At 40.7% G+C, this 26,314-nt stretch overlaps 1 protein-coding gene across 12 annotated transcripts in view; it reads left to right on the forward strand.

Moving 5' to 3' along the window:
* The window catches only part of ADAM22 (ADAM metallopeptidase domain 22), a 125,195-nt gene that overhangs the window by 4,306 nt on the left and 94,575 nt on the right, over nt 1-26,314 (forward strand). For all 12 annotated transcript variants that reach the window (XM_080975185.1, XM_080975180.1, XM_080975187.1 and 9 more), the window contains exon 3: nt 17,667-17,743. In XM_080975185.1, coding sequence (XP_080831311.1) covers nt 17,667-17,743 — 77 coding nt within the window. The remainder of the gene's footprint in view (nt 1-17,666; nt 17,744-26,314) is intronic.

Below are 26,314 nucleotides of genomic sequence, written 5' to 3' on the forward strand. Positions count from 1 at the left end.
TTTACAGAGCAGGCATGGGTACTGTCATTTTCACAGTTAAAATATTTTTTGTAATGAAATAGACTCAAACTAAGACCGTCATCCCAAATCATGGGCCAGGTAGCTCATATGTGCTGTGAATTGCCTAAAAAAGGGAAGCGGTCTAAACCACTGAGCCTCTTGGGCTTGCGGATCAGAAGGTCAGTGGTTCGAATCTGCTCAGTGGGGTGAGCTGCCGTTGCTCTGTCCCAGCTTCTGCCAACCTAGCAGTTCGAAAGCATACCAGTGCAAGTAAATAAATAGGTACTGCTGCTGCAGAAACTTAAATGGAGTTTCCATGCGCTTTGGCACTTGACACGGTGTTCGGTTATGCCAGAAGCAGTTTAGTCAGAAGCAGTTTAGTCATGCTGGCCACATGACCCGAAAAGCTGTCTGTGGACAAACGCCGGCTCCTTCGGCCTGAAGCGAGATGAGTACCTCACCCCATAGTCGCCTTTGACTGGACTTAACCGTCTAGGCGTCCTTTGCCTTTTTACTTACCTGCATTGCCTAATGATGTGTATTTGGAGAGACGGTTTGGTTTGGCTTTTCCTGCACAGATGCAAGGTTATTAAGCAAGTTTTATTACTTTAGGTCTAACAAGTGCCCAGAACTATGAGAGCTGGTAGTTACTCAGCAAGATGTTGTTTTCATGTGAGATTGAAAGTAAATGCCCATTCTGTTTTTAGGCAGAGTTGTAAATATTCATAATCTGAGAACTGATGATGCTTTAAAACTCAGGTATTTCCGTGGTATAAAATAGGAGCAGAAGATGTCACATATGAGCTCAGCGGATGTTCCCAGTGAAATGCAACATAGTGCCTTCTGGATCCTAGCACCTGTGATGACCTTCTTGTCCATAATTCCTTGCTGTGCAATTCAGTGATAATACCCCAGAAGCCAGGGCTGATGGGAGTTGAAGTCCAACAGCATCTGGTGGATCACAGGTCTCCCCACCTGGTGTAGAAGGTATGTTACATCTTAGCTGTTGTGTCTGATAGTCAAGCAAATAAGGAGGGTGGTAGGGGCATCATCTTTGTTGCAGTTATAATGGCAGGTGGAAGGGTGGGGTCTTCACCTTCTAAGTGCTGTCACCATTTCAGGTTTTGCTTGGAAGCACCAAAGCGCTGGCCCAGGTGCTGAATTTGCCAGTCACAAGAGTACGGCAATATAGACCCCTGACCAAGATGAGCAATGCCTGTGGGTACGTGGGCCTTAGTTGTATACTGTGTTTACTGAGATTGCATAGGTTTATGTTTCCTTTTTTGTTTGTTTCAATGATAATGAAAAAGCTGCCTCCTGTACTAAGGAGTGGCCTACATGAGCTGGGATTCCAATGTAATGCCCTTCAGATGTTCCACTGCAATTCCCATGAGCCCAGACAGCATAGCTCATGGTCAGGGATGATAGGAATTGTAGTCTAACAATAGCTGAAGGGCACCACATTGTCTTCCTCTGTCTTAGTGCATCAGTATATTGTAGTGTTCTTCTTTTTGCGCAGATATATGTTCTCTACCTCCCCATGCTACAAGTCTAAAATCTAAGTAGGGTAATGGACATTATTCAACAGAAACTCTTACGTTGTATGTGTAGAGCTGTTGGACATATACCACTGAGTCTTATATAATTGCTACATTCAATCAATATCGTATACAGATTAGGTCTGCAACCCTAATTTCCATTTTAATGAAGCTTGCTGTAGCTTAGTCACTGACATTCAGCCTCACCTACCTTGCAGGGTTGTAAGAATAAAGTGTGTATGTGCTCAAGAGAGAAATCATGTTTGTTGCCATGAGCTCATTGAAGCAAAGGCAGCATATAAATCAAATAACTCAGTAATATGAATAGTGATGATAATTTTTTTCAGATATGCAGCTGTAAGAAGTTTCATTTCACCTGTAGTTACTCCAGCTTGGGGGACTGTACTGGGTTTATTAGGTCAGACTCCATAAGTGAAGGGAATTGAATCAGCCCCTCAAATAAGAAAATTAATACGAGGAGGAATCCCACAATGGAATTATGTGTACAGGAATATATTGAAACTCATGATTGTTAGAAACTTAGAAAAACCAGATAGGAAACTGGATGCCCTAGTAATGTCCACCTAACTCCATTCACCTAGCGTTTGTTCTTTAGGTGATGTTTATGACCTGGTTTTATAATGCCATTAAAAAAAGTGAGATGAGGTATTTGTTTGGAATTTCTTGCAAAGGATTGAAAGGCATGTAGATAGGCCTGCCATCTCCCGGTTCTAATCAATATTCCATTCAAAAAGCTTTAATGTTTTATGCACTCATTGCTGGAAAGTTTTATCTGTGGACCTGTAATAGCCCGTTCGTTTCACTGGCCAGGAGTACTGCTTTATTCCAGCTTGATGCGGTGAATTGTAGGGGGAAATGTTGTTCTCTGGTTTATTGTTCAAATTTTGCTCAGTCCACTGTTGCTTTCCGGGGGTAAACTCAAAGCAAGGACTAATGTTTCATTCCAGGGAGAGTACAGTGGTACCTTGGCTTTCATACGCTTCAGGTTACATATGCTTCAGGTTACAGACTCCGCTAACCCAGAAATAGTACCTCGGGTTAAGAACTTTGCTTCAGGATGAGAACACAAATCGTGCTCCGGTGGCGTGGCAGCAGCGGGAGGCCCCATTAGCTAAAGTGGTGCTTCAGGTTAAGAACAGTTTCAGGTTAAGAACGGACCTCCAGAACGAATTAAGTATGTAACCAGAGGTACCACTGTATTCATCGCCTGCAGTTTTAGTTGAAATGCAAGCTGCATGTTCTTCAAGTTGGGACAGGAGTGAGGACTCTCCTCTTTGTGCCAGGATCCTGATTGGGTGGGTGGGGTCAAGACCCTGGGAAGGGTCTCTGCTGGTTTGCTGTGACATACAGTGTGATTGTTAAAGACTCTAGGGCTGATGGTAGAACTGGCAGACAGGGATTGGGTTGAGTGAGGCAACACTTGGTGAGTGAGTTGTCGCCTTTTTTTAGCCAGTTCACTGGGTGGATAGGCTACAGCCAGGTAACCTGTGAGTTTGCTGTCTTGTTCTGATGATTGATTAATAGTCATTTTTTGTATTAATATGCTGTCCATCGTTTTGGGGAGCTTTGGGCCTATATGTAAACCTGAATGTAATGTATCATGTAGTCCAGCCTTGGCCAACCTGGTGTCTTCAAGATGTTTTGGACTACAGTATTAATTTCATTTGCTGAATGCGGCTGATGGGAGTTGTAGTCCAAACTGTGTGGCGGACACTAGCTTGGTGAAGCCTGATGTAGTCATTGCATTCTGATTTGAGACTTCCAATTTATATGACTGGCTTTTAGTTAGTTAGTTAGTTAGTTAGTTAGTTACAGTGGTACCTCAGGTTACATACGCTTCAGGTTACAGACTCCGCTAACCCAGAAATAGTGCTTCAGGTTAAGAACTTTGCTTCAGGATGAGAACAGAAATCATGCCCCAGCAGCAGCAGGAGGCCACATTAGCTAAAGTAGTGCTTCAGGTTAAGAACAGTTTCAGGTTAAGTACGGACCTCCGGAACGAATTACCACTGTAGTTTGTTTGTTTATCAGTGTTCACTGAGTTTACTAGAAGCTGAGCAATTAGTCTGGCTGTTTTTTCTTGCAATATTTTTCAGTAAAGCATTTCAAATATTCCTTTATTGATATTAATTTCCTGTTATCCAAAACAGTCTACTCCCTGACATCTGAAGTAAGATCAGAGTTTATTCTGGCTGTAGAGCTGGGGATGAAAGAGCTTCCTGCACAGGAGACATAGCCAGAGAGGGTCTGATTTCTCAGATCTCTTTCACCCTGTCAGCATTCTGGGAAGTAACTGATGGCTTGGAGAGAAAAACTGACCAAGTTGGCAATAAATCTTTCATGAAACTTAGGGCAAAACAAAAGAACAGTCTGGACGAGAGCTACGATAGTCAAGAAACATCATATATAATATCCCTTGTTTAGTCTACTGCCAGGTCTTTCCTGCTTTCCTGAAATAACACAATTTAAAACAACACCCAGCACTTTCCTCAGTAAACAGTTTACAGCCTGTGAGCTGGAGAATGTCTTGATGCTACCCATTGTGGCTCAGAGACTTGTGTTTGGACTGGAATTATATTCAAATCCCCGCTGAACCAAGGGTTCCCAGATCAGAGGTGGGGAACTGTTTTCCAGACAAGCTTCCAAGGGGTGTACGGCAGTGGTGGGTGATACAATTTTAGTTCTGTATGGAAAGCTGGCTAATATACCCCACCCCACCCACTCTCTATCTTCCATACAGGCAAGCAACAGCCAGTATCAGAGTTGAAGGACATATTCCAGCCAGGCAAAAATGTTCTGGGTGAGAATCATGACCAGTGATTATTTAAATAATAAATAAAACATGAATAATTTAACAGGAATATTTCAACATATCAACAAAAAATGAAGGATATTTATACATTGGACAGACCCCAGGAATTTTGCATCCAGGGTGAAAAAGGGTTGGTTAGAAAGGTTGGGGATGAGGAACCCTTTCAGTGGGTTGATGTAACTGGGTGGATGTACAAAGCATTAAGAAACCGTATTCTGTTTGACAAATGGAGTTTAACCATGGCTTTATACCCAGGAAGGAGAGAAAAATGATTTATTGTGCGTAAAGTGTCCTGAGAACAAAAGAAAAGCGTGACTATAACAGACCAGAGGCCCATCTAGAAAAGTATTCTGTTCACCTAGTGGGCCAGTCAGGTGCCTATAGGAAGCTCACAGGTTCTCAAAGACAAACATGACATGGCAATACTGTTCCAGAATTGCACCACTTCAGACCGGAGGCCTTTAAGGCATGATCTAAAATGGTTTAATTGCACCCTGATGGGGGGAAATATCATATAGTGAGAAAACTAGTATGCCCAGAAGAAGCCTATACAATAACTCTTCTGGGAACAAATTGTTTTTATACCCTGGAGCAGAGGTGGGGCAAGTCAGTCTTGGATTCCCTACATGCGACCCGAAAAGTAAATTGCAGAAATAATTGTGCCATCTGATGAACTGTTTCTTTAGAGAGCCTCAAACATGCATGGTTGTTTAAGAGAACCTAGGAATGAATGAATGAAGAATGCGCAATCCAAGACCTACCATATGGTTAAGGAAACTATTTGTTCAGTTTGTGGAGAGTGAATATTAAGGTGATGTTCAGAAATGCCTAAGAGTAACAGAATCAGCAAGAGTTCCCTGGCTTGATTAAGGATAAACAAATGCTGGATTGGGGCTGCCTGCAGTGTCTTTAGAGAGTGAGAGTTTCTGCAGCTGATGTGTTCATTGCCACTGGGAAATTGCAATAACGTTGTCACAGGACACTCTTAAATTTGATTCATGATGTTTACTGAAGGATGCTCAATTAGCTTCACTGTGTCTATCATTCATGGTTGGTTGAGTGTAGTTGAGAGCTTACAGTCTTACCAGTGAGATCCATTCCAAGTGCAACATTCTTTTGCCTAAAGTGATTTTAGATCGCAGGACTTTAATGTTGCTTTGGAAAACGGTGGGTGATTCCCGGAAAGGACAATTCACCTGCAGGCATGAGACCTGAGGGTAGAACTACATATGATGTGGGAGCTCCTTGGTTGGAATTCCTGATGTCTTTCTATTTTTGAAAAGCAGTATGTGGGTGTTTGGAAAAGGACTGCAAGGGAAGGGGATAATTCTTTGGCTCCAATCGTCCCCCCTGATGAGAAAAGTCCCTGCAGAAGAAGAAAAACTCACAAGGTTTCCCATCTATAGCTAATAGTAGGATAATATTTTGTAGGGGAAGGAGACTTGAATTGAGGCTTTGATGAAGAGGTAAATTCCCCAATAATTTTGCTTTTTTTAAAATAAAAAGAAGTACGTCCAATTAGGAACCTTTTTCATACCATGCTTGGTTTGACTCTTGCTTGGCAGATTGTATGCAAGAAACCGCATTTTGGTAGGATGTTTGATTTTGGAACTGGGATGTATAGGCTCAGCCATCACAAGATGGTCTTGCACAAATTGCTAGATCTTCCACCGTGAGGTTCCTGTGAGGCTAAAATCGGATGACCCTATGTATGCCACCCTGGAGGAATAGTAGGACATGAATGTGATAAATATAAATGGTTCCCCTCTGATTCCTTCAGTGGAAGGAACTTTCCTAGGAACATACAGAGATGGGATTGTTGGCCTATTTCACTCGCTATTCACTGTGCCAGCCTAGGGAACCTGTGGCCCTCCAGATGTTGTTCGTCTACAACTCCTGTCATTCCCGACCAGTGCTTGAAATTATCGTGGCGTGATTTGTGACTGGTGCAGGTCCAATTGTGACTATGTGGAGATCTCTGGATGCCACGTTGGCCACTAGGGAAAGCAAAATGTCAGGATCTGAAATATTTTCCTGGGTGCTTGAATTAGTTTTATTCTGGGTTGTTTTATTTGATGTTTTAATGCGTTTTAAATGGCTTTGAGATTTGTTCCTTGAGATATAAAGCGGTATAGAAATGGAAATAACAATAATAGTAATAATGAATAAATAAATAGTTCATGGGGGGGGGGGGAAATACGGTGCCTAGACATTCCATTGTGGCGACCGCAGCCCATGTTTAAGGTTCCATTTGGCAATTACAATATATATCTGAATTTCTAACACTGTTCCTAATCATTGGGCTTGCTAGCTAGGGCTGCTAAGAGCTGGAGGCCAACAGCATCTGGAAGAAAGCGGCTTCCCCATCCCTGGTCTTCACAGACTGGCAGTGGCTTTCCAGGGCTTCAGAGCAGGATCTTCTCTGGCCTGGCCTGGGTTTAAAGAACTACAAAAAGCTACAACTTTTTCAGAATCAGCAGCATTGGTTTTAAGCTGGACTCCTGGACACCCTTACCTAGGAATAAGCCCATGAAATGGGGTAGGACATGCCGCTTAGTATACACATATGAGATTTTGTTGTTTTCTTTGGATGAAGAAGCACTGAAGATGGAACAGTTTTTGTAACAGTTATGTAGGCATAGCTGTTGTGTACTTATTCAGGTGATTTATGACTCTCCCTCCATTAAAAGCAATCCCAGAGGAGGATACAACACAAAGATATACGACATGAAGATGTAGGGTACATAATAAAATCATCTGAAATGTCAAACTACAGCAGCAATACATCAAGGTTGCATCACAGCACTGTGAGAACAGCAGGACCCCTCCTCTGGTCATCTTAATCAAATGAATGAATGAATAAATAAATAAATATGATACCTAAAACCCATCAGGATTGGCATCGTGTGAATATTTGCTTATTTTTTCCAATATAATATATTCTTTATACAAGAACAATAGCTGTTACGATATGTTGGATAGCTAAAGAGAGATCCTGTGTCCCCAGTGGGATTTCAGGAGCTCAGAGTTCTCTCTGTCCCTGCCTCAAATTTATTTATTTTTGTGTGAGAGGGGGGACAGGCTGTTTCTCTCACACACTTTTGATTTCAATTCCCACCTTTGTAAGTCAGTTGTCCATTCAGGAAACCATTGGGTCACCCACCTTTTTGGACCTGTGGGCACATTTGCAAACTGGCTCTACGCATGTGGGGTACAACACTTACACACATGCTTCGCAAGCAAGCTCACACTGCTTCTTTCAAGCCTAATTTCAGCCGGGGTGGGAGAGGGAACCTTGTGGGCACCAGGAGAGGCCTCAGTGGGGTGACATGCTTGTAAGTTTTCACATTTACAATTTAAGAATTACGGTAAGTGTTAGCACCAGTAGGCTCGTATGTCGTTTGGCATCCACTTTGTTTATATCAGGGATATGTAAATGAACTGCAGCTTTCCGGCTCATGATAAATTTATCGTGCCACCGTTGATCCCTCCTCCAGATCGCCATGCTGCCTGCGGTGGAATTTTCTAGCATTAGCGAAATGTGCATCTCATTATTGCGGTACGAGTGTTTAGATGTGGGGTTGTAAGCATTGCACTTGCGTTCAGGGAGATTGCCCTTGCAAGGAGGTGGGGGGGGGGGAAGGATGCAGAAAGATTCCTGTGCGACTCAGCAGGCGGCAAAGGGCAGCACAGCTCCAGAGAGAAGCAACGTCGGGTGATTCAGCTTCAAAAGAAAATATATTTAGAATTAAGGTGCATGGCACCTCCGAGCACCTCCTCAAAGCTAGGCATTTGCCAGTGGAGGGCTAATGGGGCATTTGTGCCCACTTGTGTATCTGTCTTACTTATAACCACTGCAGAAGGTAGCACTGCCTGCCAGCACCCTCACTCTCAGGGTTGCTCTTGCAGTCTTCAGCATGGAGGAGGAGGAGAAAACCAGAATGAGTTAGTTCTAGCACCACCTACTGTTAGGCCTCCTATCTTCTACCCTATCAGTTCCAGTGGTCACCAGCCATCATTGCACTCAGTCCCATCATGCAAAGCTCCTAGTTTCCCCTCAAGCTTTCTTTAGCCAAGCAGCTTACCGGTAATAGAGAGTGCCTTTTGTTGTTGCCATTGCTAAACAATTGGGAGTCAATGATCCTTGTCAATCTACTGCAAATCACCCAGAGATGTGCCAGTGGATCCCGTCTGCCTTGTGCCCAGTCCTGGTAGGTCACACATTCTTAGTAATTTCAATGGTTTATAAACTGGTGTGCATTTTATTTTATTTTTTTATTTTAGACTGTATGCTCAATTCGGGTTATCTCTTAGAGCTAATATAACTCCTAATTTGTGACCAGCAGTTCTATAAATAGTTCCAAGGTCGGTAAGTGAATCAGTTTTTATAGGAAATGGACATGTTGCTTCTCCACGTATATTGGATGTTCCAAGTACCAGATATGGCTGATGGAGTGTCCATTTCTTTGTTCCATCCAATGACCACTGCAAAATCAGCAGTGCATAGTTCAGTGCTAATATATAATTTATAACGGGTCACAAAGGTAATGACCCCTAAATTACTTCTTCGTAATCTTAATGCATACGAGGGTTGAATAATTTACAGCTTGGGCAGGAAGACCCACCTGAGAATTATGTAGATGCTCAGTCTGCAATCCTAAACAAACTCAGCTGGGATTCACTTGTTGCCTTGCGGATGTTCTCTGTATAATGTATGGCATAGGGATATAAGAAGCTGTCTCACACCAATTCAGACCAACTGGTCCATGTACTTCAGTATTATCTACACTGATTGGCAGCAGCTCTCAAGGATTTTAGGTAAGGGTATCCGCCAGCCCTTCCTGGAGAGGCTGGGGACAGAACCTAGGATCTTCTGTGTGGAAAGCAGTTGCTGTGCCGCTAAGCTATGGCCCCACTAATCTATGGTAATACAGTAAGCCATACAATGCAAAATAATCTAAAAAGCAGCATTAAAACAGCCAATATAAAACAGAAACTACAGTGGTACCTCAGGTTACATACGCTTCAGGTTACAGACGCTTCAGGTTACAGACTCCGCTAACCCAGAAATAGTGCTTCAGGTTAAGAACTTTGCTTCAGGATGAGAACAGAAATTGTGCTTCAGCGGCGCGGCGGCAGCAGGAGGCCCCATTAGCTAAAGTGGTGCTTCAGGTTAAGAACAGTTTCAGGTTAAGAACGGACCTCCGGAACAAATTAAGTACTTAACCTGAGGTACCATTGTACTACTACTACTAATTTTATTGTTTATATGCCACCCAGCTGAACAGGTTGCCCCAGCCACTCTGGGTGGTTAACAACAGAAGATTTAAAACACAGTGAAACATCAACATTAAAAACTTCCCTATGCAGGGCTGCCTTCAGATGCCTTCTGAAAGTCAGATAGTTGTTTATTTCCTTGACATCTGATGGGAAGGTGGTCCGTAGCATAGGTGCCACTACTGAGAAGGCCCTCTGCCTGGTTCCCTGTAACTTCACTTCTCACAGTAAAGTGAAGGAGGCCCTTGGATCTGGACCTCAGTGTCCGGGCTAAACAATGGTATGCAGGACTGAAAGCTTTTAGGGCTTTAAAGGTCAATACTAACACTTATGATTATGCTTGTAAATGTATTGGGAGCCAATGTAAATCCTTTAAGACTGGTGTCATATGGTCCTGGTGGCCACTCCTGGTCACCAGTCTAGCTGCAGCAATCTAGATTAGTTGTAGTTTTCGAGTCGCCTTCAAAGGTAGCTCCACTAAAACCATACCAGCAGTCAAGATCCCAGAGTCTCACTTCTTGTGTTATATTGCAAGCCAGGAAAGCAGCGCGTTCTTGGATAAAAGAATATTCCAAACAGTAAAAAGAATATATCTAACGTCTGTCGCCACATCTGAATGCTAGTAACTTCCATGACTTGCTTTTTGCCTGTCTTTTTCCTGTTTAATTGCAGACAATACACTTGCAATAAAAGAGAACATTTGATTTTATTTTTTTAGAAAATAAATAAGAACAATTACTTACATAGATAGGATCATACCTATAATTAATTTGCCATGCTTTGCACAGTGCTTTCTTTCCCCATTGTTTCTGCACAGTATTTCAAATGCTATAGCTATAATACCATCCCTGCCTGCATTGGCCAAGGACTGCACCCTGTAGATCAGCTTTCACCAACTTGGTGCCCTCCAGATATTTTGCTAGGACTGATGAGAGATATGGTCCAAAACAACTGGATGGCAGAAGATTGTAAAAAGTTGATCTTGATTGCAGAAGTGCTTGGAGTCTGTGGCTGCTTATTTCTCTTTGGTTGCAAAACAGAAAAAATTGTTGACAGATGGCAGCATTTTATCCTTCCAGCAGACCCCTACACTCTCCTTCTCTTGCTTTGCAAAGGTGTTGGAGCTGGTGTAGCTCCCACATTATGATCACGGTGCATTGCCTGCAACAGCGACGATTGGATTTCTATAGGTTCTTCCCTCTCAGCTCTGGTTTTTAATGGTGTGTAATATTTTGTGTTTATATGCCTGTTGTCTTTGTCCATGGAGTTTTCTTGGCAGGGATACTGGAGTGGCTTGCCGGTTCCTGCTCCAGGTGGATCATGTTTGGTCAAAACTCTCCACTATGACCTGTCCATCTTGGGTGCCCTGCACGGCATAGTTCATAGCTTCTTTGAATTATTCAAGCCCCTTCGCCACGGCAAGGCAGTGATGGAAGTGAGAGCTGGACCATAAAGAAGGCTGATCGCCGAAGAATTGATGCTTTTGAATTATGGTGCTGAAGGAGACTCTTGAGAGTCCCATGGACTGCAAGAAGATCAAACCTCTCCATTCTTAAGGAAATCAGCCCTGAGTGCTCACTCGAAGGACAGATCGTGAAGCTGAGGCTCCAGTACTTTGGCCACCTCTTGAGAAGAGAAGACTCCCTGGAAAAGACCCTGATGTTGGGAAAGATAGAGGGCACAAGGAGAAGGGGACGGCAGAGGACGAGATGGTTGGACGGTGTTCTCGAAGCTACAAACATGAGTCTGACCAAACTGCGGGAGGCAGTGGAAGACAGGAGTGCCTGGCGTGCTCTGGTCCATGGGGTCACGAAGAGTCGGACACGACTAAACGACTAAACAACAAAACAACAACAACAACAACAAAAGTCCAAGAAGAGCTGAGCTGAGGCATCACATTGGCTATGCTAGAAGTTTAAATGCAGATTTTGTGCTCAATGAGAAGGAATGAAACTTTACATTTTGATCATTCCCTCTTTTAACCCTCTTAAGCATCTTTGACCTTACAGAGAGGCTTCCTTTATGTGAGAATAAATCTTTAATCCTTTCTTTGTGAGTTAGATTTGCTAGAACTACTGTCTTCCTTCTTGCCCTAGGCAGGGTTCTCTTGAGGACAATAGCAGCGTTTTAGGGGAGTGCGTGTGTATGTGTATGTGCTGGAGAAGGTCTCTGCTCTGCCACAGATTACAGAGGATTCAAGAATAGGTTCCTGCTCTGAGTGCTGCCTACTAGAGCTGCAGTACTTGTCTTCATCCCCCCCCCCCCCGCCCCTTTTGGTTAGTGCTGATTCAACAGAGAATTCTCTTTCCTTGTTTACTGCAGCTGGGTATTGTATTGCTGGGTTGATTGAATAATTTGCTTACTCCATTAAAAAAAAAGAATCCTGAAAGAAAGGTCCTCATAAATGCTTGAACGTTGTTGGATGGAAGGTTCTCATAAATGCTTTAAAATACTCATTGAAATATTTATGCTCTTTTTTATAATGTGAAATTTATCTAATAAGTAGAATTGTATGTCTCCTTCTTTATATTTGCTAGAAAATTTTCTTATATATAATAATTTTCCATAATAAAAATGCTTAAATGTTCAGTTTTAGAGCATTTTGATTCAGGCTGAAATCCTGTGTGCATTTTACAAGGCAGTAAACCCTTTGAACTCAATGGAACTTAATTTGTGAATAAAGCATGCATATGATCAAGCTGTATGAATATTTATATACTTTAAAGACTTGGAAATTTTCTGTGTTCAGAATGAGCTTCCCTTAACGTTATATAGCTGAAATGTTTGGTGGCAGGGTGCAGATACCTCTGTCCTTTGTAGCTGGAGTCAGTGACGTAGTGTGGGTTGCCAGTTCTTGGGGCTGCATGGAGGGTTGGGTGGGTTGGCAACAGCACTCTCCTGCTTGTGATCCCAGCAACTGGTACTCAGAAGTGTGTGCTTGAACTTGGAGGGCATGTTTAGTCATTGTGCCTAATACTTGTTGATTGGTCTATCCTGAATTTGCAGAATTCTAGAGTTCTCACCATGTACTTTCTCTTTTTTTTTTTTTTTAAAGCAATTTATTAGGTTTTACAATAAAAATAAACATAGTAAGCAATATAACATTGATCTTAACATATTTTCACATTTTCTTTGGACTTCCTCACATCTCCCGCTCCCACTTTCATCTTTGTAACGTTTTGTCAGCAATTTATCATCTTATTTAAATTCTTATATCCCTTCTATATTTCATAATCTTATAATTCTCAGAAGGAGCTAAATTTCACAGTCTTACTTATTTTCTTAAAAACTTCTAAATTTAGTGGTGCTCAGTTATTTTGATCTAGCATCTTATTTAGCATTCACTCAAATTACAATACTTTTGTAAATAGTTCTTAAATTTCTTCCAGTCCTCCTCAATCCTCTCTTCTCCCAGGTCACGGATTCTGCCGGTCATTTCAGCCAGTTCCATGTAGTCTATCAGTTGTATCTGCCATTCTTCCAGTGTGGGTAGATCTTGAGTTTTCCAATGTTTTGCGAGAAGTATCCTTGCTGCTGTTGTTGCATACATAAAAAATGTCTGGTCCTTCTTTGCCACCCCTTGGCCGACAATACCCAAAAGGAAAGCCTCTGGTTTCTTAGTGAAGGTATATTTAAATACCTTTTTCAGTTCATTATAAATCATTTCCCAGAACGCCTTCACTTTAGGGCAAGTCCACCAGAGGTGGAAGAACGTTCCCTCACACTCTTTGCATTTCCAGCACTTATTATCAGACAGGTGGTAAATTTTGGCAAGTTTGACTGGGGTCATATACCATCTATAAATCATTTTCATTACATTTTCTTTCAGAGCGTTACATGCAGTAAATTTCAATCCATTACTCCACAACCTCTCCCAGTCCTCAAACATGATATTATGCCCAATGTCCTGTGCCCACCTTATCATAGCCGATTTTACCGTTTCGTCTTGTGTATTCCATTTCAACAGCAAGTTATACATCCTTGAAAGTACCTTAATCTTTGGTTCTAACAATTCTGTTTCTAATTTCGATTTCTCCACCTGGAACCCTAGTTTCTTATCATTTTTAAAAACTTCTTTAATCTGAGCGTAATGTAACCAATCTCGCACTTTGTCTTTCATTTTCTCCAAACTCTGCAATTTCCAATTGTCTCCATCCTTTTCTAGTATTTCCCAATATTTTGGCCATTTAGCCTCCATATTGGGTCTTTTTCGGGCCTTGGCTTCCAAAGGTGAAAGCCACCTTGGTGTTTTATTTTCCAGCAAGTCTTTATATTTTGTCCAGACATTAAACAATGATTTTCTGACAATATGGTTCTTAAAGGCCTTGTTTGCTTTAACCTTGTCATACCATAAATATGCATGCCATCCAAAGGCATTGTTAAACCCTTCCAAATCTAACACATCAGTGTCTTCAAGAAGTAGCCAGTCTTTTAGCCAGCAGAACGCTGCGGCTTCATAATACAACTTTAAGTCTGGCAGGGCAAAGCCCCCTCTTTGTTTTGCATCGGTTAATATCTTAAACTTAATTCTGGGCTTTTTGCCCTGCCAGACAAACTTAGAAATGTCTCTCTGCCACTTCTGAAAGCACTCCGTTTTGTCCAAAACCTGAAGTGTTTGAAATAAAAACAACATCCTTGGCAATACATTCATCTTGATAGCAGCAATTCGGCCTAACAAAGAAAGTTTCAATTTTGACCAACTATCTAAGTCTCTCTTAATTTCTGTCCAGCATTTTTCATAATTGTCCTTAAATAGACTTAGATTTTTTGCTGTTATGTTTACCCCTAGGTATTTTACTTTTTTAACCACATTAAGTTCCGTCTCATTCTGAAACCGTTCTGACTCTGTATCAGTCAAATTTTTCCCCAAAACCTTAGTTTTCTGTTTATTTAGTTTAAATCCAGCCACCCGACCAAAGTCATTAATCAGTTGTAATACTCTTTTCGTACTGGGCTCTGGCTTCTGCAAGGTCAAAACCAGGTCATCTGCGAAAGCTTTTAATTTATATTGTTTCTGACCGACCTGAATTCCTTCCACCAACCGATCCCCTCTAATCATGTTCAATAGCACTTCCAGAACCGAAATAAATAACAAAGGGGAAATAGGGCAACCTTGTCGTGTCCCTTTTTCAATTTTAAACTCTTCTGTAACCACATTATTAACTATCAGTTTAGCTTTCTGTTCTGAATATATCGCCTCAATCCCATTCTCAAAACCCCGTCCCACTCCCATCTCTTTTAAATTTCCCATCATAAATTTCCAGGAGATATTGTCAAAGGCCTTCTCCGCGTCTATAAAAATTAAAACTGCTTTTGTATTTATGTCTGTTTGCAAAAGTTCCAAAATGTCAATAATGTCATGTACTTTCTCTTTTTTGCCCAGAATCTGTTTCCATATCTTGCTTGGAAATAGCAAACATTTTGTTAGTGCGTGCTGATTATTACAGAAAGTTCAGTGCTCTTTTGGGTAGTAAGATGATGTGTACCAGTAAGAACACACACACGCATGGCATCTAAATGTGATGTTCCTCCTTAGTCATATGCAGAAATTAGAATATTACATTTTCGAAATATGAGCAAGGTATGTCTTGAGCACATTTTGAGCAGGAAAGTAAGCTTACCCATAGTGGCTATAGTTCTCTTTTTGCCTGTCTTCAGTAGATCTTCTGTAATGTTTCCTCTTTACTTCTGATGTGTTTGGAGGGATCTAAACTCCATACTCTTGAGTATGACCAAGGTGGAATCAAGACACATATAAAAAACGCTGTGAAAATGCTTTTTTTAAAAAACAAAACACGGTTTGAAAAATATATTGAATTTATCATAGCTCACCGTTGCCATCTAGTGTCACATTTGTATAATGCACTTTACAACACACTTAAAACGTTTTACTGTATTTGCAGCTGTATAGCTGATTACTTAGTCGGAAATAACCCATAATAAGTTCCTTACTGCGTCATACTCAAGGTTCATGTCTTCAAACACGTTGACTAAGCACTTGTTCCCAAGCAGTCAGTGCTTCTCAGTTGCCAATGTCAAAACAGACATTGGTATAATTGGCAAGCCACAATGGGCTCCTGCCTCATTAAAATGAGGATTTTGTTCTTAAAGACTTCCATACAGGCTTCAACTAGCAGTCTTTTTAGCAAAGCAGCCATGCTTGGTCAAATAACCCTCTAATTTACCGACAAGTGAGAGTCAGCCAGAAAGCCTTTCCAGAAATACTTAACTATGCAGTAGTTCTTGGAATTGGGCCATTTCCTTCTCCCATGCCTCACTTCTTCCTCTTCATAAAAATTCCTTCTAAATATTTCCCATGGCTTTGTTTTTTTCAGCACAGTACATGTCTTTAAGAATGTGTCAGATTGTATTTTGCCTGGAAAACCATAGAGAATGCTTACTGCCTTTTCTCCCCCTCTGTTGTGTGCTGAAGTATATTACATATGTACTTTATCTGTACAGCCGGTCAAGGCCGACCCTGCCATTAGACAGTGTGAAGTGCCTGCCCCGGCAGCAGATATTGTAAGGCAACAATGGCATCAGTTTCAACTTAATGACTAATTCTTCTGAACTGGTTGAAGTGAGATTCAGCTGTCACTCTCTAGCCAGTCTCTGTATCTGGAATGGGAAGAAGGGGTGCCATATTGTCTGCCTTAGCCAGCAAAATGTCTCTAGCTAGCCTTATAACCTGCGTTATGGATTTGTTGAAGTGTGTTTCAGAATAGCTATCTGATAATTAGGTCATTCAGTATCAGTACAAATATGATAAAAGAACCTCTTGGCGATTGTCCATATACAGAACAATTATCTGGGATCTTGCATTTACCATCTTTTTTTCTCTATAAGACTCACTTTTTCCCTCCTAAAAAGTAAGGGGAAATATGTGTGCGTCTTATGGAGCGAATGCAGGCTGCACAGCTATCCCAGAAGCCAGAACAGCAAGAGGGATTGCTGCTTTCACTGCGCAGCGATCCCTCTTGCTGTTCTGGCTTCTGAGATTCAGAATATTTTTTTTCATGTTTTCCTCCTCCAAAAACTAGGTGCGTCTTATGGTCTGGTGCGTCTCATAGAGCGAAAAATACGGTATCTCATAAATTGGGCCATTTGCACAAAGCATGCATAAGCAGCCATATAGACTTTTTGTAGAGGTAAGTTGCTAGGGATAACCTGTACATGAGCCATTGGGGCAGATGAAAAGCTTCCTAGCTGTGCCTACAAGGACATGACATAAGAGTTTCTTTGTGAAAATATAAAAACTGCCAAATCCAGCTCTCTCACCAGGCTACAAATCCCAGTGCTTTTAATTATTTTTATTTCAGAACCATACATATTACAAGCATATACAATTTCAGTGTATAGAAGAAAAATGACATTAATCAATTAATTCTTATTGATAAATTCACTAGCAACCTCAAACCTGTCATTGCTTGGGAAGTCAAAGGGGGAAAAAACACCTTTGTGGTTTTGAGAAAGTTCAGTCTGCCATCTTTATACAGAGTTGTGTCTAATTGTATCCAAACATAGACAGAAAACTACTGCTTGATCTTGGAAGCATCATGTGAAATTTTGTTATGATATCTTAGTAGGGATCCACATGTACAGCAGCAGGCAACTTCCCAAAATATATTGTAGGTGATTGCTTTAATCATTAATCATTGTTCCCAGTATTCTTTGTGGGCAGCCATGCCCTTTGAAATGGGCAATAACACTGAGATTGGTTTGTACAGTAAATATCCCCCATCTGGGACAGCAAAACCGAGAGCACTATTTCCTCATCTGTAAAGATGTTAAATGTGCCAGAATTAGAAATCCCTGAATAAGGGGGTATAGTCAGCTCTTTATGCTGTTCTACAAAACCTCACATTCCCATGGAAAAAAAATCAGCTAAATTATTCAGCATCCTTAAATGTGCCTCAGTATGTTTGTGCTGGTGCAAAGTATATATTTTTTTCTGTCATGAATGTAAAAGAATGCATTGGTTGAATGCTAACCCATTTCACTTTTTTTAAACATTGCAGTCTACTCATATTGCCCGAGCCAGCTTCCAAGTTGATGCCTTTGGATCTTCTTTCATCCTGGATGTAGAGCTAAACCAGTAAGTATATAAATATTTTAATTGATATTTGATTTGCACATTCCCCCCCCCCTTTAGCATTTATGCAATGTATTTTGATATTTTTCAATATTGCTTAATGCTCAATGCTGCTTAGTATTATCTCATTCTTAAAATGAAAAATACTCTCCAAAGTACACATTCTCGTGTGCTTGGATCCTGGCAGTTCCTTCCCACTGGTACAGAGCTGGCTTACTGTGATGGGAATGAGTTGTTTTTTCACTTCCATTTTTCATTAACCCCAGATTTCTACCTTACCCCAAACATGTGGTGAATCTTATCTGTAGTTTGTCTGAGGCAAGCCATGTTCAAATCGTAAGTCACAAAGCTGGCTTGTTTCAACAAACTATCCTTAAGAATAATCAGAGTTTTAGGGTTTGAACATAGTGCTCTAAACTATGGTTAATAAAAAAATATCAGCCTTGTTGCTATCACGATAAACCATGGTTTAGTTGGTGATTCCTCCCATCTCACTCAACTGCCTGTTGTTTTGAAGAGACCCAATGTGCTTAGTGGTTAGAATCCTAGACTAGGACTGGGAGGACACACTTATGCAATTTTTCTGTTATTCGTGCGCTGTATTTTAACCTGAATGGCTCATAAGACCATAATAAAGTTTGACTGATATCCTGGCATTGTATTTACTGATCAAGTAAAGAAAGACATAAATATAAAAAGAGAACTGACTTACATGTTCATAGCATTGTCAACTCAGCTCTTCATTTAAATCTCTCCTCAGACTAAAAAGAAGAAAACTAGTGATATATGTACCTGAATAGTTGATCCCTGTATGAATTATATTGGCTTAAAACAGAAACAGCAAATGTTTCCTTTGTTAAGAGAACCTAGAAAACAAATAATGAATTTATTTCAGTTTTTCAGAACCAAATACATTGTCACTGTCCATTAGATCAGTTTCAGACATAGAGAGATAGAATTCAGCGAATACCTAAGTGAAGCCTGATGTTTCATTATTCATAATCAAATTTCAGAATGGCCACTGCTAAGTTGCTTGCTCTGTTGTGCATAGTGAAAGTATTTTGAAAGAATACCAGTTGCTCATATTTTGCATGATATGAAAAAATTGACTTAAAAAACAAGCAACTGCTGCGTGATCTGTGAAAAGTTTGATTTTTTTAAAATTATGTTGGTGAGGAATCCCAGTCCTTACTTAGTGAAAACCGACATACGTATTAGTTGAAGAAGTACAAATGATGTTTTGTACCAGATGCGAGATTTGGACTCTGGGTTGAAGGATATGCATTTTCTGGGTTTAATGTAAAGCACATGCAAGGCTGAGTGAGAGCCAGATATCTTATCTTTATCAATGCGTTTTTACATATGTGGAGCAGATGAGGTCCTCTCCTAGATGTCCATTGATTTAGTGCCTGTGATTTGGGGCTGGTTGTAGATTTGCTGCTGCTCTTGCAGGGGTGAAACACTTAAATCTTGCAAGGAAACAGATGTGGGTGAGGGATTTTAATTAGGCTACAACTTCTCAAGATAATCAGATGCATCTGGACTCCAGAATAACTTGACCTGGTGGTTCACATATGCAGCAAATTGATCCAAGGGAGAGGGCCACATTTGTGGTGCCGGGGAAAGAAAATGTAAAACAGTGCCTCTTGTTATTGAAAAACAAAAGTACAACGAAAATACATGAATGGATCTCAAGAGTGCTCATAAGAAGAGTCCTGCAGGATCAGGCCAGTGGCCCATCTAGTCCATCATCCTGTTCTCACAGTGGCTAACCAGGTGCCTGTTGGAAACCTTCAAACAGGGCCAGTGCCTCAGACAGTGAGGTAGCCATTGAGAGCCCCATCCTCCATATTTTTGCTTTTAATTATTAGTTATCCCGCAGAGGCGCCAACTCCACAGGTGTCTTCAGCCCCGCAAAGTCTGTTGGGACAGGGCTGAAGCCCCCCAAACTTGAGGGCCTGGGTCTTACAGCAGAGGGCCTTGCTGGTCTTCGCCATGGCAGTGGGCCTAGTAGGACCTCATGGTGATGTCACATGTGTGCGACTCCCCCCCCCCCCATGTTGGGCAGAACTCGGCACTTCTGTTATCCTGGAATAGCTTTTTTTAAGTATTACTGAATTTCAGAGGTTTAATTAAGCTCCCTCCTTGCTAACCACGAGTTGTAGCCAAGAACAAACCTTGGCCACAGCTAGTGCTTTCAATTAGGATACGGGCGGATGAACTCTGCCTTAAGGCTGTTCCTGGCAAATAGCCTGCAACATTTGTATTGCAGGGTCATGTGAAACTGTAAATGAAAAACACAATGTGAAGTTTACCCTGAAGCACTGTCGCCTTCCAGATGTTGCTGGACTTCAGTCCCCAACATCCCTGGCCATTGGGCACACTGGCTGGGATTAGTGGTAGTTGGAGTCCAGCAACATCTGCAGGGACAGAGGTTCCTCATGCCTGACTTGCATGTTTAATGGTAAAAATCAAAGGTGCAGCATACAGCAAAGTCCAGTGCTAGTCAACCCCGCTGTAAAGATTGTGGCTGTGGCAGCCAATGGGCCATTAGAGCTTGGCACAAGGAGTTCAACTCTCGTTGAACCTCTGTTGCCTGCCAGTATGAACCATAGCTAGCTTGTTACAGTCAGTGATGCAAGGTGGAATTTGCCGTGTGTGGTTTATTTTTCCTTGGAAAATTTTCCGTTTCATAAATTGATTAGAAACGATGAGCTAATTGCAAATAAATACCAGGCCAATTTCAAAGCTCTTAACTTTGTTTACTAGATACAAGCAATTAGATCACTTTCTAGGTCATCAGATTATTTTCTGAAAAGTCTCCAATGGGTACTGAAAAAATTGTCCAATTCAAAGATTGGAGAGGAAGCCCACGTCATTGGTTGCAATGTTTTGATGAAGACGGATACGTTTTCCAAAGCATTTTTTACATGAAAGTTCTATACGGTTAGTGGTGATGATGAAAGGCTCTCTGTAGCTGTTTCCTTCTTCCTGCCTGAGGACTGTAAACGTGAAGAAGTTGCCTGTTGAATGCCAAGTAACTGGTGCGCTGGGATGTTTAGAATCCCAAAGGATGCAAAGCACAAAAGAAGCTGTATATGGTATAAAATCTCCCCTTTCCCTCCTGCTGTCTTCTAAAAGCTCTTTTTTAAAAAACCCACACACACCACATTTTGGTGTGATAGAGAGTAAGGTTGCTTACTAACTGTTCTGGTAAAATATTCCTGCTACTAATTTGTGTTTCTTACCCACTGAGATAAACAAGTCAAGCACTCAGAGCCTCCAAATAATGTTGTTGTTCGTTTCATTTATGAATCGCTAACCACAAGGCATCTGGAAGCATATTGCGGTACAATAAAAACATATATGAAACAGGTACATGTATAAAAACAGTTAAAACAACATATGGAACAACTTTTTTAAAAATGATGCCAGAAGTATATAAAAACAGACGGATGCCAACAACAACAACAACAACAAAATGAAGTTTAAAACAGTGACAGCACTTACATAAAAGCAATAAACCAGTACAAGTACCAAGTGGGATGAATATATCCATTTAGAAAGCTTGTTGAAAGAGAAACATTGAAAGACAATAGAGAAGGTGCCCATTAGATATCTAATAGGCAGTGGGAGAGAGTTTCAAAAGGTGTGTCTGCTACACTAAAGGCCTGATTCTGGCATTATGGAGAGCGTAGCTCCAGATAGGATCCTATCTGCAGGATGCCCTCTGCAGAACGTAATGATTGGTTGGGTATGTAGAGGATGGTGTTAATCTTGGTTGCATACAATAAAATTCTCCTTAAAGAAAAGGGTCATCAAGCTGATAAGGGGTGCACTAGAAGTTGGGTAGGGAATGGAATCCATCACTTTGACTGTACCTGAAGTCTTCTGAAGAGTTTCTTTTATTGAACGGGTATACTTGCATTGCCACTTTTGCATGCTGGGTTGTTTTTTGTTTTGTTTTTAAATGGAATGATTATGCTTTGGCTTCACTATCATGTCATTGGCCTGAACCAAGACAGAAAATTTGGACTGTAGGCTGGGGCAGTCTCATTGCTGCCCACAAAGTGGTTGCAGCCTTGACTGTTTTGTACTGTTTTGACTGTTTTGTACTGTTTTGTACTGCATGCTCTTCCTAAGCATTTTCTTTGCACATATCCTTTCCATCTCAAAGCAAAAATTAAGATGCTTATTTTTAGGATGAGTTTATAGTATGGTTACAGTACGTCTGCGATTGCTAGTACAGTATCACTTGATTGCGGGAATCTGTGAAAATGTTCAGAGCCACTAGACACAACCACTTGAGGTGATTGTTGCTAACTTACCACTTAGTATTTTCGCCTCCATGGATAACGTTCTGTTCTTCATGAAAAAATCTCTTGTACAACTAAGCAGACACAAGATGATTGCCATTACAGCATTTGGTTTATGTAAACTAAATGTGTCAATACTTGAATCCTCATGAATTGTTGCCTCATAAGTTTGGGTATATACCCTCTGAACGGGAGCCTGAATGGCAACGATCAATAATTCATTGATGAACTTTTATCTGTTAGTTGCAGTTTCCCAAAGTTGTTTGCACAGGAACAACAAAGGACTCCTTGGAAAGTTGTTCTTGGAACATCTTTGTCCTTTGTGGGTAACAGAACTTTAGTTATTCTAGTATTACTGGATTTCATAGGTTCTCTGACATTTATTCTGGTGCACCGCCAACATCTGCTAGGAGCGCAAGTTTCCAAGCATTTCTCATTTTCAGCTGCCGTCCTTTTTAAAAATGGACCTGAATACCACTTTTCCTCACACAATATCTGGCATCTCATTGGATCCCTCACTGCTACTGAGTAAGGAACAACTGGAAAAAAGTGTTTTCCTTTGTATCTCCGAAATAGCATTCCCCTGTGCCACCATATTAATCTGGCAGTACATGTAGATCAGTTTTTCTCAAATACTTCTTTGCCTCTACAACCATGTTTGCTTTATTTTCTTACCCGTACAAGCATAGTTGTGGAAGTATTATTATAGTTTTTGGCTAAGCTGATTTTCAGAGACTTACAGCTTTATTTTTAAATCCTTTTATTTTTAAATCTGCTCTGTAGGAATCTGATCACTAAAAGTAATCCTACTTGGTATATAAATCTAAGGTTTAGCAGAGCATCTTCGCTGCCGTGGCCTCTTTTGGCACAGAAAAGGCTTTTGAAGGTGTGCTTAGTTATCCAGTGTTGTTCTCTCTGCTGATGAAAGGCAGCCATCAGCAGAACAGGTAGGGAGGCAATTTTTGACAATTTCTTCCCTTTGAAGTCCTCCCCAAAGCTGCTAGACCAGCTGTCCGAATTTCTAATGTAGATTTACTCAGCACTTGCATTGATGATTGCAAAAAAAGTGTCCCACTCTTTGTTCCATTGACAGATGCCTTCCAACAAGTGGGGGGGGGGGGCGTGGGCAGTATTGGATACCACAGCATTTCAGTTTATGCTTGTAAAGTTTGGGGTGTAGAGTGTGGGTCATGTTTGCCAGTGCCAAACACTTCAAAAATATTAAACTGAATATGACTTCAGGTGCAGCAACACAATTAAGTTAAAAGCCAGGTGTGGTAACGTAATTAAGTTTTAAAAGAACAAACCCTGTCTATAGGTTTACAATTTAAAAGCGACATTTAGGCTTAAATGACATTTAAATTTAGCAGGAAAAGTTGTTGCTAGATTAACTAGGTTAGTTTCCTTGGATACTGCATATAAAAAGAAGGTTGGTACTTTTGGGTTTTGACTGCCGGTTTCTCTGTGGTTGAAAAGCATTTTGGATTTATATTTCTTTTTTTTTTTAAATCACTCATTTTTCAAATATTAAAGTGAATGGAAAATTGCAACACACTCTTTAAACACATCTTTGCAAGCAACATCATGACATCTGGGTATGGTTTCTTCTTCTCCTTTGGCACTATGTATGTTGTGCAATAATAAAATATCCTGCTACTTGACACTAATTTTTGTATTTGGAATATTTTTATTGCTGTTCTGATGGCATTATTCCTTTGCTGCTTTTGAGGCGCGACTCCACTGGAATAGAAATCTCTACCATCTTTATTTGGATAGCTGTAGACTTGAATCTCAGGAGTAATTTCATTATTGCATCTTTGTTCTGAAAGGTATAGATTCCCATTTGGCCTTGGAACATGCTACCTGGACAAGTACAGGTGGTTAAGGGCACTATCATGTTACCATTATACTTCTGATTGTCCCCAAGTAGTAATATCAATATTCGAACACTGTCAAAGATACAAGGGTCATCATCAGACACACTTCCATTGACTCCTGTTACTCTCACCCCTAGGTTGGGAAATCTTGTACACATGACATTAGCCACAATCCTTATCCGCACTGTCCATTCCTATGAAATACTGCATTTTGATGTCTTTTCCCCACAACCAAGCTTTAATCTGGATTGGGAAAAAGAATGACTTGGCTGAATTTTAAGCCAGTAATATGTACTGAGTAACCAGAAGGGTTTCATTTGTGGCTGTTGGATGAAGATGTCTTGGAGTTTCAACTCTCAATTAAACATTGTTTTTGGCCGGCTCCCTCGGCCAATAAAGCGAGATGAGCGCTGCAACCCCAGAGTTGGCCACGACTGGACCTAATGGTCAGGGGTCCCTTTACCTTTACCTTTGCATTAAGAGATGGTTGTAGCTGGGCTGGGAGGGGGGATTTTTGTGTATGTTTGTGAATAGACAGGACAATAATAAAATAAAATGTCTGAGAAAATATTAAAGCTATATGATTCAATGTCCCAAAGTTGATGAAAGAAATTTTATGCCTGCAGAGTCAGTGGAAGACTTCCACCATGATCTAGCAATCTTTTCTAGACTACAGATTCCCCCAATACACTGCTTCGTTACAACAGATAGTTCTGTGGCCTGATTCACAGGTTGCTTTAAACCATAGGGAATCTAAATGATCATTTGAAGGCGAGCATGTATTATGCTGGTGCACGGGATTAAAACTGTGTGTGCTTTGCTCCTTCCATGTTCCTGCTGCACTACCGCAAGCAAAGCCATAGTTTGACTTAGCATTATGTCAGAATATGGGCTTGTGTTTGGTTTATCTCCCAGCAGAGCATGAACTGCCTGCCGCTCATGGTTTGTTTGGGGGAAGCAAAGCATGAACTGGGATTCAGGCATAATGTCAAGCCAAACCGTGGCTTAGCTTGCCACAGGAGCAGCATGGGGGAGCAAAGCACCTTTGGTTTTTAGTTCTGTGCACCAGTATATTGCATGCACACCTTTAAACCATAGTTCAGTTTAACTGGGGTTGAAAGTGACATGCAAACAAGGGTTTTGTGTGCATGACATCCCATCATTCACTGCAGATACCCTTCTACTTTGTATACTATGAGATCTGCTTGTATTCATATCTGAACACAGATCATTGTACTGGGGTACTGCATTTTACCTCTTACCAACAAAATATTAAGAGATGAAAGAGTATGGTGCAATGTTTTCTTGATGTGTGCACCTCTACACATTTTATGTCAGATAAGGCAAAGCAGATGACGCGTTATTAAAAATATGGAAAGAATTTAGAGACGGAGAGTTGGAACTTTTTAAAGACAAGATGAAAAAAATAACTCATATGAAAATAATTTAATGCAGTGAATGAGATTGTAAATCACTGACTCCCATTGACCCTCTTTTCATTACTCAAGAACAAAGAAGTATTTGGAGAAGCTGTCCATATGTGACTGACTGCTTAGAGCATCCATAGTTACTGAGCAGAAAAGTTACATTTCAGAACAATAATTTTGCTTTTCATGATATTTGAGAATTGTTACAGTTTAGGAAATGATGTGGTCTTAGCAAAGAATAGGCCTTTAAAGAGGCAATATTGAGGGTGCATAAGATCTGAACTGGCTTGGTTTATGTATTCTTTTTAAGAATGAAAAGCAGGGGAGAAGCTTGGAGTCATTCAATATACATGAATGTTTTCATATAATAACTTCAGCTGTTTGTTAAGCATGTGAAAGCGAACATATAAACCTGTACAAACTGCTGTGGACTTTTAAGAGGAAGTTAAAATGTCTGGGTAAACAGGAAAAAACGTTTTATCTGGTTTTAGAAAGCTTTTTTAAAAAGAGTTGTTTTGTTGTGTGTTTAATGCTTTGGACTCCTTCGGGAGGAAAGGAAGGATATAAGTTGAATTACTACTACTACTACTACTACTGTGTCCATTTTTTCAGAAGTTCTACTCTGGGTAGGGCTTGCATTAATTAGATGCAATTAATCTTGTTCATTTTCTGTCCCCCCCCCCCCCCGGAATTCATATTTATTATGCTACTGGAAAGCTTAAAATCTGACTAGTTTTATTGTATTTTTTTTAAAGTGAGTTTCTCTGCATACAGTATAAGCGCCCTGTTTTCCTTGCACAAAGCAGCCCATTTCAGCGGACAGTTGGTGCTAACAATTTTATGTCAGAATTATTGTTCCCAAAGCAATTGGGTCTATTGCCCAATTCTATTCCTATAGCAAATATAAAGGCTTATTCATAACATTCGCATATTTGTTTCTGCAGCCTTCCATCT

The sequence above is a fragment of the Podarcis pityusensis genome (genome assembly GCF_964106645.2).
Source record: "Podarcis pityusensis genome assembly, chromosome: 12".
Lineage (NCBI taxonomy): Eukaryota > Metazoa > Chordata > Lepidosauria > Squamata > Lacertidae > Podarcis > Podarcis pityusensis.